The sequence below is a fragment of the Anguilla anguilla genome, chromosome 7, assembly GCF_013347855.1.
Source record: "Anguilla anguilla isolate fAngAng1 chromosome 7, fAngAng1.pri, whole genome shotgun sequence".
In the NCBI taxonomy this organism is placed as follows: Eukaryota; Metazoa; Chordata; class Actinopteri; order Anguilliformes; family Anguillidae; genus Anguilla; species Anguilla anguilla.
In genome coordinates this window covers 4,281,831-4,294,129 of record NC_049207.1, presented here as the reverse complement: position 1 = coordinate 4,294,129, position 12,299 = coordinate 4,281,831, and the positions used below count along the sequence as shown (strand labels likewise).

General features: G+C 46.7%; 1 protein-coding gene across 5 annotated transcripts in view; it reads right to left on the bottom strand.

The window, feature by feature from the left end:
* The window catches only part of syt1a (synaptotagmin Ia), a 231,418-nt gene that overhangs the window by 22,373 nt on the left and 196,746 nt on the right, over window positions 1–12,299 (bottom strand). For all 5 annotated transcript variants that reach the window (XM_035426718.1, XM_035426717.1, XM_035426720.1 and 2 more), the window contains 3 exons: window positions 10,922–11,089; window positions 9,405–9,572; window positions 3,696–3,813 (listed from right to left, as the gene is read on the bottom strand). In XM_035426718.1, coding sequence (XP_035282609.1) covers window positions 3,696–3,813; window positions 9,405–9,572; window positions 10,922–11,089 — 454 coding nt within the window. The remainder of the gene's footprint in view (window positions 1–3,695; window positions 3,814–9,404; window positions 9,573–10,921; window positions 11,090–12,299) is intronic.

The following is a 12,299-nucleotide window of genomic DNA, read 5'->3' as shown; positions in this document are numbered from 1 at the left end:
AGCAGAGGGGGGATGATGTCCCTCTAATCCAGGCTCCCCCGAGTCAATAATTCCCCAGAGGGGCTCCGCTGTCTTGTTGAGTTCGCCTGTCTCTTGTCTCCGAACTTCACTATCCCTCATTTTCTCTACCCCTGTCTCTTAAATTAACTGGGCCTATGTCCTGGTCTGGAGGATTAAACCAAATGACAAAAATAAATAAATAAATACCTACATGTATAAATAAACAGATTTGACATGAGTACAGTTTCAGCATTTGAGCCAGTGTATTTATCTCTGCGTTCCTTTATTTCTGTGTGATTTTTACACATCAGTTTCCTCCAACATTAATATAATGAAATGTGTCAAACAAACATCACTATGTAGAAACGACTCTACAGGCATGTTTAACTGAAACTGATGGTAGTTATGGATTATAAAATGGTGACCGAATCTATAGCAACACAACAAATTGTTATATCCGCACGCAGTGTAAGCTTGTCGATCGCAGAGAACCTGAAATGGGCTGACCCTGAAAAGAGACAGGTCGCGGGACGCAGGGGCTGGAGGATGAGTTAGAGATCATCCCTGCCATTTCAGTAAAAACACTGCATCGGTGAGGAGACACTGAACGGAGAGGAGCGCACTGCTGACGGGTAGAGGGGCTTTGGTTTACCCCGCTGATCGTCAACTGCCTGTAGCACAGCATCACTTACAAAATGGCCGTTCGGTTTGTACGTGCTGTTTTCTCACCACGTAGTCACTTTCTCCCAGTTTAATATTCGCGTCGTGATATTTCTCCTTCACATTTCCCCCCCCCCCCCCGGATAATCTATACTGAGGGACTGGTCAACCTGCACATTTCAATCAATAAGCCAGCACAGAGGCTTGGGATTTCGTCCAATGAGAAATGACAGTGGTGAGGCGGAAGCAGTCCCCTAGAACATCACAATGCTGCGATTAGTCTGAAAAGCGCATCATAATGGAAATGACTGCACGTACAATAACTGCCACAGCCGCAATGTGCTATTAATATGTAGATTACAGACATAACATGACGTCCACATTCAAACTGAATTAAAATCCTGTTTTTGCTGCCCATCGCTATGTAAATCATTTTACATCGGCATTCCAGAAATTTATGCCACATTGACCTATGTGCAAATATCGTAGCATATAGACTGCGATGGATTTGAAAATATGCTCTCGAATAACCACAGCAGATGATGGTGATGATGATGATGATGACTATGATGATGATGATTATGATGATAATGATAACGATCATGATGATTATTATTATTATAAGTTGTAGTTCTTGCTTCTGCTGTTATGCAATTGCCTGTATCCAGAGCAACTTACACCATGACAAAATGACAATACAAAAACACAAATATTAAAACAGCATAATACAGCCTATGAGCATTCAAGCAGCAACAATGCAGCACAGGGCCATATGTTTGAAATATATACATGCATTAAACGTAGATGTGAGCTGGAATAAGGTGCTGGAAGTACTGCATTATCTCAATATTGAAAAACTGCATACATGTACACTCACACACTAAACAGTGTATGAACATGCATTGCAGGCACACACACACATGCACACACACACACGGCCGAGTAAATAATGTTTTGTGTGTGTGTGTGTGTGTGTGTGTGTGACTGTGTGTGTGTGTGTGTGTGTGAGTGTACTCGCTGGAGAAAGCCACAGTGTATCAGTGCCCATCATCTCATAATGAAGCCGGCCATGAGCACTCAGCCGCCGCCGCCGCCCTGGACGCGTTCGCGCGCTCGCCGGCGCGACGGACGGACGGACGCCGATCAGCGCCGACAATCTTCGGCGGGCCCGGGACGGAGGCGCAGGCGAAGAGAAGGGGCGGCGCGCTAATCGCCGAATCTCGCGCCCGTCCCGACCGATGGCGGGCGTCCCTCGGGCGGCGCTCGGTGCGCAGCAGGTGTGTCTGGCCTTTCGTGAGCGCCATGGGCCGACGAGAGCGGGGGACAATAGAGCAGGTGTGCGCTAATCGTGCTAATCGTGCTAATCGGAGTGTAGCACAGTGGGTAAGGAACTAGACTTGTAACCGAAAGGTCGCAGGTTCGATTCCCGCGTAGGACACTGCCGTTGTACCCTTGAGCAAGGTACTTAACCGAAATTGCTTCAGTATATATCCAGCTGTATAAATGGGTACAATGTAAAATGCTATGTAAAAGTTGTGTAAGTCGCTCTGGATAAGAGCGTCTGCTAAATGCCTGTAATGTAATGTAATGTAATCGCAGGGCGGCGGCTACGTTTCCAGAGCCGGTGCAGCTGGAGCCGGAGACCGCCGCTTTCGGCTCCTCTTCCTGGATGTGTGTTTTTTATTTTTATTTATTTATTTTTTTAAATCCTCACTCTGAATAAGTGGCTAATTTGCTCTTGTGCTGCAGGCCCTCAACGTGATTTTTTTAAAGTTGCACTGCACTGAAGTTCAAGGTTATGTGGTGAAGTTAAGGGCTCGTTATGGTCTTAGCCTTGACTTCCAGGCAGCTGCTTCCTGTTGAGGCAAGTCCCGCCCCTTAAAGAGTATGATCCAATCACAGCAAACCCCGCCTGGGTTCAAACTTCTTTTGTTTCCTGCGACACTGTAAAACCCTTCTGCTAGGCCTCGCCACTTGGAGGTAAGTAGCCAAAGCTTAGCCTCACTAAGATTACATAATTGACCAAAAGACAAGAATCAGAAATGGGTTGTTTTTGGTTCAAACTTTGTTTAAGAAAATATAACCCATGTGGGCGGGGCTTGCGGTGATTGGATCATACTCTTTGAGGGGTGGGACTTGCCTCACAGGAAGCAGCCGCTTTGGCAGTCAATGCTGAGGGCTCAACAACACCAACGAGCCAGCCAATGGCGGACCGCGACCTGCTGTGAGGTCACTGAGAAGCCCGCTCTGGGGCCGGGAGTGTGTGAGGAACCTTCCCCTTGTGCTGAGCAGATGCGCGCGATCGCCTCTCCCACACGTCTCTTCACACTCCCACACACGACAGAAGGATCGAATCGTGTTAGAGGAGTGTTTCACCACCTACACCGGGATCCCTCGGGGCGGCTGGGTTTAAAACTGCTTCGGTTGATCACGTCAGCACGATAACACAATTACACGATTATAATTACAGTTGGCTGCCTGTTTGGAACAATTATTACACTATTTAGACCAATCAGTATGCTAAACAACAGCATGCCATTTTACTTCAAGTTTCCGAAACTTTCGACTTGAGAGTGTCAGTTCACAAGGCCAAAGCAACTGTCAGAAAAAGTAAACTGAACTTCTGAAGCAGTAAACTGAAATCTTTTTTTTTTTTTTTTTTTTTTTAAGTCCACAGTGCTTCAGGAATTCTTTTGACAGGCACCAATTTCCATTCTCTCTGTCTCTAAGTGCCTATTCTCCACCACTTTCCCTAGCCCAGACACCAAATTGAGCATCAGCTGATTACGTCAAATCTGACTGGTGAACCATTACAGGCAAGGTCCCTGCCAACACAACCGTATAATTATATTTTCGACTTCAGTTTCGCCAACTGCCGTTTCTCTTTCAAAAACGAGGCCCCTGCGAATCAGGACTCCTGAAATGCGAGGGTCTTATCTTGGGCTGCCATTCGCGATTGGATAATAGAACCGCCCGTTTTCACATCCCTCTCTCTGATTGGCTGGATCGCAGAGGCCCTTGCTAATCTCACTCACCCGATAGGCCGCCCACGTCCATCTTCTTCAGGTTCTTGGCCTCCAGAATGACCACGGTCAGTTTGCCAGCGGTTGGCACGTAGCGCAGGGAGAAGCAGATGTCTCCGAGCTTCTCTTGCTGTAAAAAAAGGAAAAGCAGGAAGGAGGGGGAGGAGTTACAGCTTGAATGACAGGACAAGATCGACAGCACTGGTGGTGGAAAAGATGCCATATTTGATGCTCCCGTCCCCAAGAAGATGAGCCCTGAGCTCCAACACCTTACACAGGCACTCTCATCCACAGGGTGAGGACGCCATTGATGGCACTCACTACTACTTTTATTCACAGGCACATATCCATCTTGGAAGATTATTTTGTATCATTTTAACATTTATTAATATTTATAAATGCTAATGTGGTGAGCGGGCAGTATGATTCCAAAAAAGAGCATTGACAGGATTGAACAAACTACTCATGCACCCCACAGTAAAAGTCATTTTTGGTTTGGCATATATCATGAGTAAGCCAAACTGTGATATCTTATTCATATTATGCCCAAATAAAAAGGCTATATTCTCTAGTACACACTCTTCAAGTTCAGGCAAGCTGAATGCGAATGAACTGTTCTTTTAATGGCGCGCTTTCATTTAGCCTCTTTGAGAGATTGTAACTGATGTTTTTAATGAAAAAAAAAAAAAAACAAGATGATAAAACAAGTCATTTATCTATTCCAATTTGCAGGTGATTAAGCGTTGCCTTTGGTCACGTCCAACCAAAGGCCATCGCACATTACCAAGGCACTTATTTCATCTCCATGAATGAGTCAGAAAAGCAACGCTACCATTTCCGGGATAGCCAGCAAAATAAGCACATTTTCCTGGCTCTTGGCTGGACATTTTGCCGAGTTAGGTTAACATAATAAATTCAGCTCTCTTACCTGGAATGATCTCCTTCTTGTGCATTAACCACCCGTCGTGAATACCAGACCAAGGACGTCAAGTGTGATTAAGCCCTACGCTGTGAATGCGTGATGTCATATGGTTCTGATTGGTAGCCAAGATGAAGTTCTTGCAGTGTGAGATTACGCAGTTTTGGCCCACATGATTAAAGATTAGTCATGAAAGAAATTAATGAAGAGAAAGATTTGAGTGTGCCCCTCAGTCGAGCACCCAGCATTGACTGTGCGTATGTCTTTTAGTAATGAAAGAAAACCTTAATATCAGTCATGCTAGTGGTCAAAATGATTGTTATTGACGTAGAATTAGTCAAGAAACGTGTATCTGGCAACACATAATAATAATAATAATAATAATGGCTGGTTCAAATCGGGGCGACACGGGTAGCACTGTCACTTCACAGCAAGTGGGTTCTGGGTTCGAATCCGGCCTGGTACCTCCAAGTGCTCCGGTTTCCTCCCACAGTCCAAAGACATGCAGGCAGGTTAATTGGAGACTCTAAATTGCCCATAGGTATGCGCTACTGTACCTACTGTAAAGTGCAGCATTACTGAATCAATGGCTGCCATTCTCTGATATACTGATACACAGCCGAAGGCTGGTTAGGTGGGAATGGCTGGTATAAGGATGGGAACCAGGGTGTGGCTAGAAGCTGTGAATAGTGGTGATTCAGCAGGGAACATTCTGACGAGACGGAAATACTGCGCTCTCGGAGATGCTATCTTTAGGAAAAGTGGAGGGCAGTACAGTATATTTATTAGGACACGTTCGCAGATTATTCTCAAGCAGCACTGCATATGTGTTTAAGCCAGCAGGAGCAAAATAGATTTAAGAATACATATTACACAACATTAAAGCATGCTTAATGGAACAAGTTTTCAGCTTTGTGTTCATTGACACTAGTGATTGAAAATACGCGTTTTTAATAGCTTCATGTTTGCATGCAAGAAGCTTCCTGGCCACGTGCTTCTCACAGTTACTTTGGATCATATAAATCAGACTCTCTGGCTCAGTGTCATCATTAAAGATTCAGTTCTGAGCCAGTTGTCACAAAGAGTACAGGGCAGCATCATGTCCAAACACCCCTCCAAAAGTCGATTAGCCCGATCCGCGTTCCGCTAAGCGCGTGGCTGTAAAAATCGCGAAACGCGTTCTCCGCTAACCTCCCCTGCGGCAGGAAGACGAGAGATTCATGAATAAAATAACGCACGGGACAGACCCGTCGTCCTTGAACTGCGCCGAGCGGGCTGGAGAGGGCGGTTAATCAGAGGTTAAAGCCATTTCCATTCCCCCGCCTCGCTGTCACCCGAGAGATTATTTCCCAGTCTAACTTATCTACGTAGTCAGGTGACACGGGATGTGAAGAGCAAGGGAGCAGGTATCGAGTCTGCTGTGTGCGACTGTCTCCGTCCTGATTTTCAATCTGTTTGATAAGGGGGGAGCTATTTCAGGCTTCACACATCCAGTAGAATGCTGCCTGGGAAAAAAAAAAAAAATAAATAAACTAAAATGACAGGAGGGGAAATATTCTAATCATGTTTATCACATGACTCCCAAAGAAGACTGGATTTTATCAAAATCAGTCAGTATATTGACAAGCGGCTGATTTCAGGGGGTTCAAATGTGCTGCTTTGGCTTCCTGTTATCAGAGGCACAATATGACATCGTGCCGATCACAAAATGCTTCATGCGCTTGCTTATTATGCGTGGAGTGTCGGAAAGCTCGACAACCATCCGACTATTTCCGTCACACCGATTTAAATCAAACAAGGGTAACATTTTCCTACCGTACCGCTAGACGCAAAGGATCAAACCAGGTTTGACAACTCATTTCAACGAGTTCAGAGCAGCGATCGACCGCGGATTTTTTTTGCGATGCGTCCCATATCAATAGGATAGGATACTGTTTAAACAGAGCGGGGTCAGCTGGGGAAAGGAAATTTTACGGAGGAAGGGACGGAAGCCGGTGCCGTCTGTTCGTTTTTAATCTGCCGCCATAGAACATCTGCAGATGTTTGGAGCGTTAATTATAATCTCCACACAAAAAAAAACAAAAAAACAAAAAAACAAGCCCATTGCAGCAGATGTTGAATAAGGAAGGCACGGCACTGATCCGGTAAACGCTTAGCTCCGATCGCGAGCCGGCGGCACCCTCTTATCTCTCCGCTTCCCCTCCGCGCCCCTGGCCCTTCATCTTCCCGCCGCGCTCCTCGGTAATTGAGAGCGCAGGACCGTCATTATTGGAAGCGGACGACATGCGGCAAGGGTTTTAAATACGCGCTCCCCTGTGCTGGATGCGCTCACGGCGAGGCTTTTGCTAGCGCCGTTCGCTAAAAAAACGTTAGCAATTCCCGGTGTTGGTAAAAAAAATTAAAATAATATAAAAAAGGTAAATTCCCCTACTTCTATTTCACTCACTACGTATAAGTCAATGACTTACAGTAACATAATCTATAGCAATGAATCATAATCCATTCCTGTCCAGACACTGTTCAGGGTAACAAACGAGCCCCCCCCCCCCCCCCCCCCCGGCTCTGTAGCTGGAACACAGCGAGCTAATTCCTACCAGAGTACTCGTAACTGCCGAACAATGGCTGGGTGGTAGGGAGACCAATTAGCAGACCTCACTAAATTCGTTAAGGTTTGAGACTGCGTGGTTTAATTAAAGTAACAATTTGCCTTTGGGAGGACACCAAAAGGGAGTGGTGTTCCACTGCAGGATCATGCTCCCAAAATGAAAGAGGAAGTGTGAATTTGGGATAACACACTTTGTTTTCATCCTGCTATTTTCAGTTGTTAATTAAACGAAAAATAACGGTACTGAAAAGCCATCTTGATATTGGGCACGACGAACTGTCCTTTGAAAAATTAACAGCATGTCTATGCAACTTGGGGCCGAGACTAATTCTGTTTTCCGAAAATAAAGCCAATATCTATAAATATAAATGCTTGCCACTCCCAGCCAATCATTTTCCGTGGGTATTTGTTTTCACAGAATCACTCAGCCTTCATATTTATGTGCAATACAGTCCCCACAAAAGGGCCCACATTTGCTCAATGTGCTTTGATTCCTACGAGTAGATGGATCCTCATAAAACAATGAATTTTATAGTGGGTCTGACTGGAACGCTGGTCATTACCGCACATTACACTGCTTCTCTTCTAGCAGCGACTGGAACTGAAAAGATGGCTACACGGCCAGCGGCGCACAGCTGGCTGTCACTGGGAGCTCTTGTGGCGATATGGTGGGGCGCGGTCACAGTGCGGACGGGTACAAGGCTTCGGCGGCGGAGTCAAAGGAAGCGCGACGCGGCTGTGTGCGAGCGCCGCGCGGTTAGGAGCGGGTTGGGAGAGAGGTGGAAGTCTCTGTCTGCCACTTTCCAGATAATGGAGGACGTTCGGTGGCCCGCTGAGAGACAGAATCCGCTCGAAGGAACACTCGGGAATCGGGTCGGCGTGGAAACACAGGTGCGGACGCACACACACACACACGCACACAGGCATGCACGCACACACGCATCCGAATGGAGAGTATAAATAATAAAGCATTTATGGAAGCATGCGGTAACAATACGAGGTGGTGCATTAAAAAAAAAAAATTTGCAGGACATGTCTATTTGTGCAGTCTCATTTTCTAAATGAGGGGCTAGAGAAGTGGTATGCGTTTATTAAATTTATAATATCAATAATTTGAAAACAACAGCTGTGGGATGAGGGGCTATGACACATTATAAGGTGGAATGTTATTGTTTTTTGATCTATTTTGGAAACTAATAAAAAAACCAAAAAAAAAAAACCAGCTGTGTGACTGTGAAATCACCATTGTCCCTGGAAAAAAAAAATTTGTTCCTAGAAAAAATCTCCAGAAATCCAGCTTAGCCACCGTAGCATGGCACAACTGTGTCTCAGTCTGAACGTACTGGATCTTGAATCACACGTCGCTAAAGACAGACTTCACCCTTCACTGGCTGCAATATGCAACGGGCTCAGCTGTGCAAATCCGTGCCACATCGACAAACTTTCTAATTAACCTTTTACGTTAACCGGCCGTGGCTGGAAAAAAAACGTTTCCGTGGCAATCCGTGTCCAGGTCCCGTGTGCCGTGGCATTTTCCAGGAAAATTGAATTTCGGGCGAGGAAGTCACGGTTTGATTAATGGCACAAAGCCACGTGCTGTTTGCCACTAAAAGCCACACGAACGGTGACGTTCACATGAGGGGTCACTGCCGATCATATTACAACTCCGGAGATTCTGACATTTTTAAAACACTTTATTAAAAGGAATCATATGTGTGATTATGGAATATGGAATAGCGTTGTGAGTAAGTAATTCACTCCCACAAAAAGCTCTGAGGCCACTGGAGCCATCATTGTTGAACTCTCATAGATTTTCATTGGTTAACCCTTTTAAGAGTAGGGTTTATTGGAACGTCCCCCCCCCCCACCCCCCGCAAATTCTAAGTCAGTGTTCTAGAACTCCATCAATTTCAGTTACCAGTAGAGACTGTTACATCAGCATTAGAATGTTCAGTTAAGAACATTCTAATCACATATTTGTGATCTCACACCAGGAAGGGGTTAGAGCAGGAATTGACAGTATGAACAAGCATCCAATGGCAAATGCTTCGGTGAAACAACACCCAACGTCTGTCTGACCGTACTCTGGGAAGTTTGGAAGCGTCCTATTAAGTCCTCACCCATATGAATGAGATCCTGCCTCCTCCCCCACCCCGGTCCCACCCCCCCCCCAAGCGTGTGAAGGATAAATCCTCACCTCCTCCTTCTCGGCGCTGACCAGGTCCCGCCACTCCTCGGTCACGTGACTGAAGTCCACCTTGTTCATGGGCACCTTGACGTCGCCGATGGCGTCGTGCTTGGAGAAGCGGTCGAAGTCGTACACCGTCATCACCAGGGTCTTGCCGCCAAGCTCGGTGTACGGCACCTGGAGGTCAGAAAAACACCTGATCGATTGCACCTGTTTGATTTCAGATCCCAATCCCCACAGTGAAGAGGCACGTACACACAGGACCAGGGGTGATGCACCGTCTTATGAGTTCAAGGAAGCTTTAAAACTGACGATTTAGACAGCTACGTTTTTTTCAGTTCATCTCATGCCAATTAGTAATTTGACCAACATCACACACACACACACACACGCACACAGATACAGACACACATAGACAGACACACACACATAATAACCACACAATCGTCAATCATATCTTCAAACAATGACAGACACATGGCGTCCTCACCCTCTCCAAATTCACTAATGAATCGGCGAGTGCGCGTTTGGGTGAGAGGATAGAACCATTCCTCATTCCCTCCAAGAATAATCATTTTCGCAGCAGAAATCCATTAAGCGAGAACGAAGGGCCGAGGAGAGAAGGGCTCATTACAGCAGCCTGACAAGCCGCCTGATTGGCTACCGAGGAGATAAGACCAGGGATTGCCATTTTTTCCTTGACGTTATCGTCGTCTTGTTATTATGTAGCTACTTCATTGCGATAATGGAGGCAGCCGTGATCAGATGACGAAACGGCCGCCGCTCAGTCTGAACGTACCGCTGGAGGGGCTTCATAACCCCTAAATTTAGCCCCAGGAGACAACGCCGCAGCCGCGCGTCTCTCTCCGCACTTATTATCCACCGAGGGCTGCCGCCTGTGCTCTCTCCGCCCTGTCGGGGCTGTTTGTCGGTTTGGCTGTTAGGCATGAATCGCGCGCGCGGCGGCGCTCAGTCATCCGGAGGACAACGTGGCCCTTTGTTCGCTAATGCATCAGTCAGCCCCGGTGCGGAGCGCGGCATATGTCAGGCAAGGTAATCGGTCAGGAGCTTATCGATGCTCCAGCTGGTGACTGTCACGTGGAGGGAAAAAAAAAAACCATATGACAGGCTCACAAACATCTGCGGATCTGTAACATACTGTTAATGAGGCATTCTGAAAAGCAAACAAATACTCATTGGAAAAAAAAAAACAAAAAAAACACCTGCCGCTAGAGCCAAGGGAAGATAAAGCTGCTGGTGAAGGGTTGGCTGTTTCTAGGACGGAAAACACACTTCTGTTAACCCTTTGAAGAGTAGGTTTTTCAGAATGTTTTTTTTCAAAATTCTAAGGCAGTGTTCTAGAACTCCGCTGTTTTCCATTAGCAGTAGCGATTGTTACATCAGCATTAGAATGTTCAGCTAAGAACATTCTAAACACTTACTTGCGATCTCACACCTCAAAGGGTTAACTGGGTACATTTGAGCGCTGGAGCACATGGTCTGTCTGTCTTGTAGAAGAAGCGCACCTTGAAGATGAACTGCTCGTTAAAGCTGGGGTTGAGGGTCTTCCGGTGCACCTTGGTCTCGAACTTCTTCTTCTTGTCGGGCAGCAGGTACACCTTGACGTAGGGGTCCGAGGTGCCGCCCATGTCCATGGCGGGCAGCTCCGCCGCTTGGATGATCCCCACGATGAGCTGCGGGGGAGGGGGGTGAGGGGGGTGGGCAGAAGAAGGCGGGGCTTCAGCACCACACGCTAGGCTAGCAACAACAACCAGGGGCCTCCAACCCCCACTGCCAGACTGAGGCTAAACCGCTATCGCTAACCGCTAACACCCCACAGAGCTTCGGTTTACTTTTGCCACACGAGCTCCAGAAGCAGAGGCTCCCTGGCTACTCTTTTCGTAAGCCCGCGGCGCGGGGTCCGGGCGGCTGATTGACCTGCCAATCAGAGCAGCTCCTGCTCGGCCTCTGGGGGTCAGGCAGTCAGTCAGCCAGCCGTCTCATCAGGCAGCCATCGAGGGGCAATCTGCGGGTGACCGAGATGTTCAGGCTCAACCCGGCTGATTTCTCGCTGCCACTGAGGAAGGGGGACGTGATCGGACAGTCCAGAGGTTCTGACTCGAGAAATAAAGCTTGCGGCAGAGCTGGCAGTGGGGGGTGCCCCCTACAGTACACAAGGGGAATGACAAGGAAACGCGAGTGGGGGGGGGGGGCGGTGGTGGTGATGGACATGGAGACCAGATCAACAACATGCTCCACACCACCTCACATACAGTGTTTACTTCCAGGTGCAGCACACAGGGGGGAGGAGGGGGGGTGGGGTGTTATGGTATTGATAGTGAATGAAAAAGATGGAGACGATGAAATTTTCCTATGCGAGCTCCATTTCATGGATGTAATGAACAGGGGCTCGTCAAAAAAACAAAACAAACCAAAAAAAAATTCACTGGGCACAACTTCACAGGTTTATCAGTGCCTTCTTCCACCCAAGCACTAAATGGCCTTAATGGCAGAGATGTCATACATTAACTGGAATGGTTGTCTTCTTGGGTTCACAACTCTCCAAACACCAATTACTCCTTATCGAAATTACCATGCGACTCTGTCATCGTGCCATGTAATACAATAAAACGTTTATCTATTGGACAGAGAGAGGTTCTTTATACTACCAATAAGATGTAGTGTTCAGTAGTTACAAACAAGCGTTTACAACAATTATTACTCGCTTTGTTGGCAAACGCAATAAATTATTTCTGCCATAATCATTTTAAATGCCATTTAAACACTATAAGGCCAACAAAGCCATAGTTGTTAATTAAAACATGAAAGGCCGCTTTATAGTCTTCATCTCCAACACATTCGGGAACGCAGGGTTTTTTTTAAATTCGAGAACAAAGTACTTCA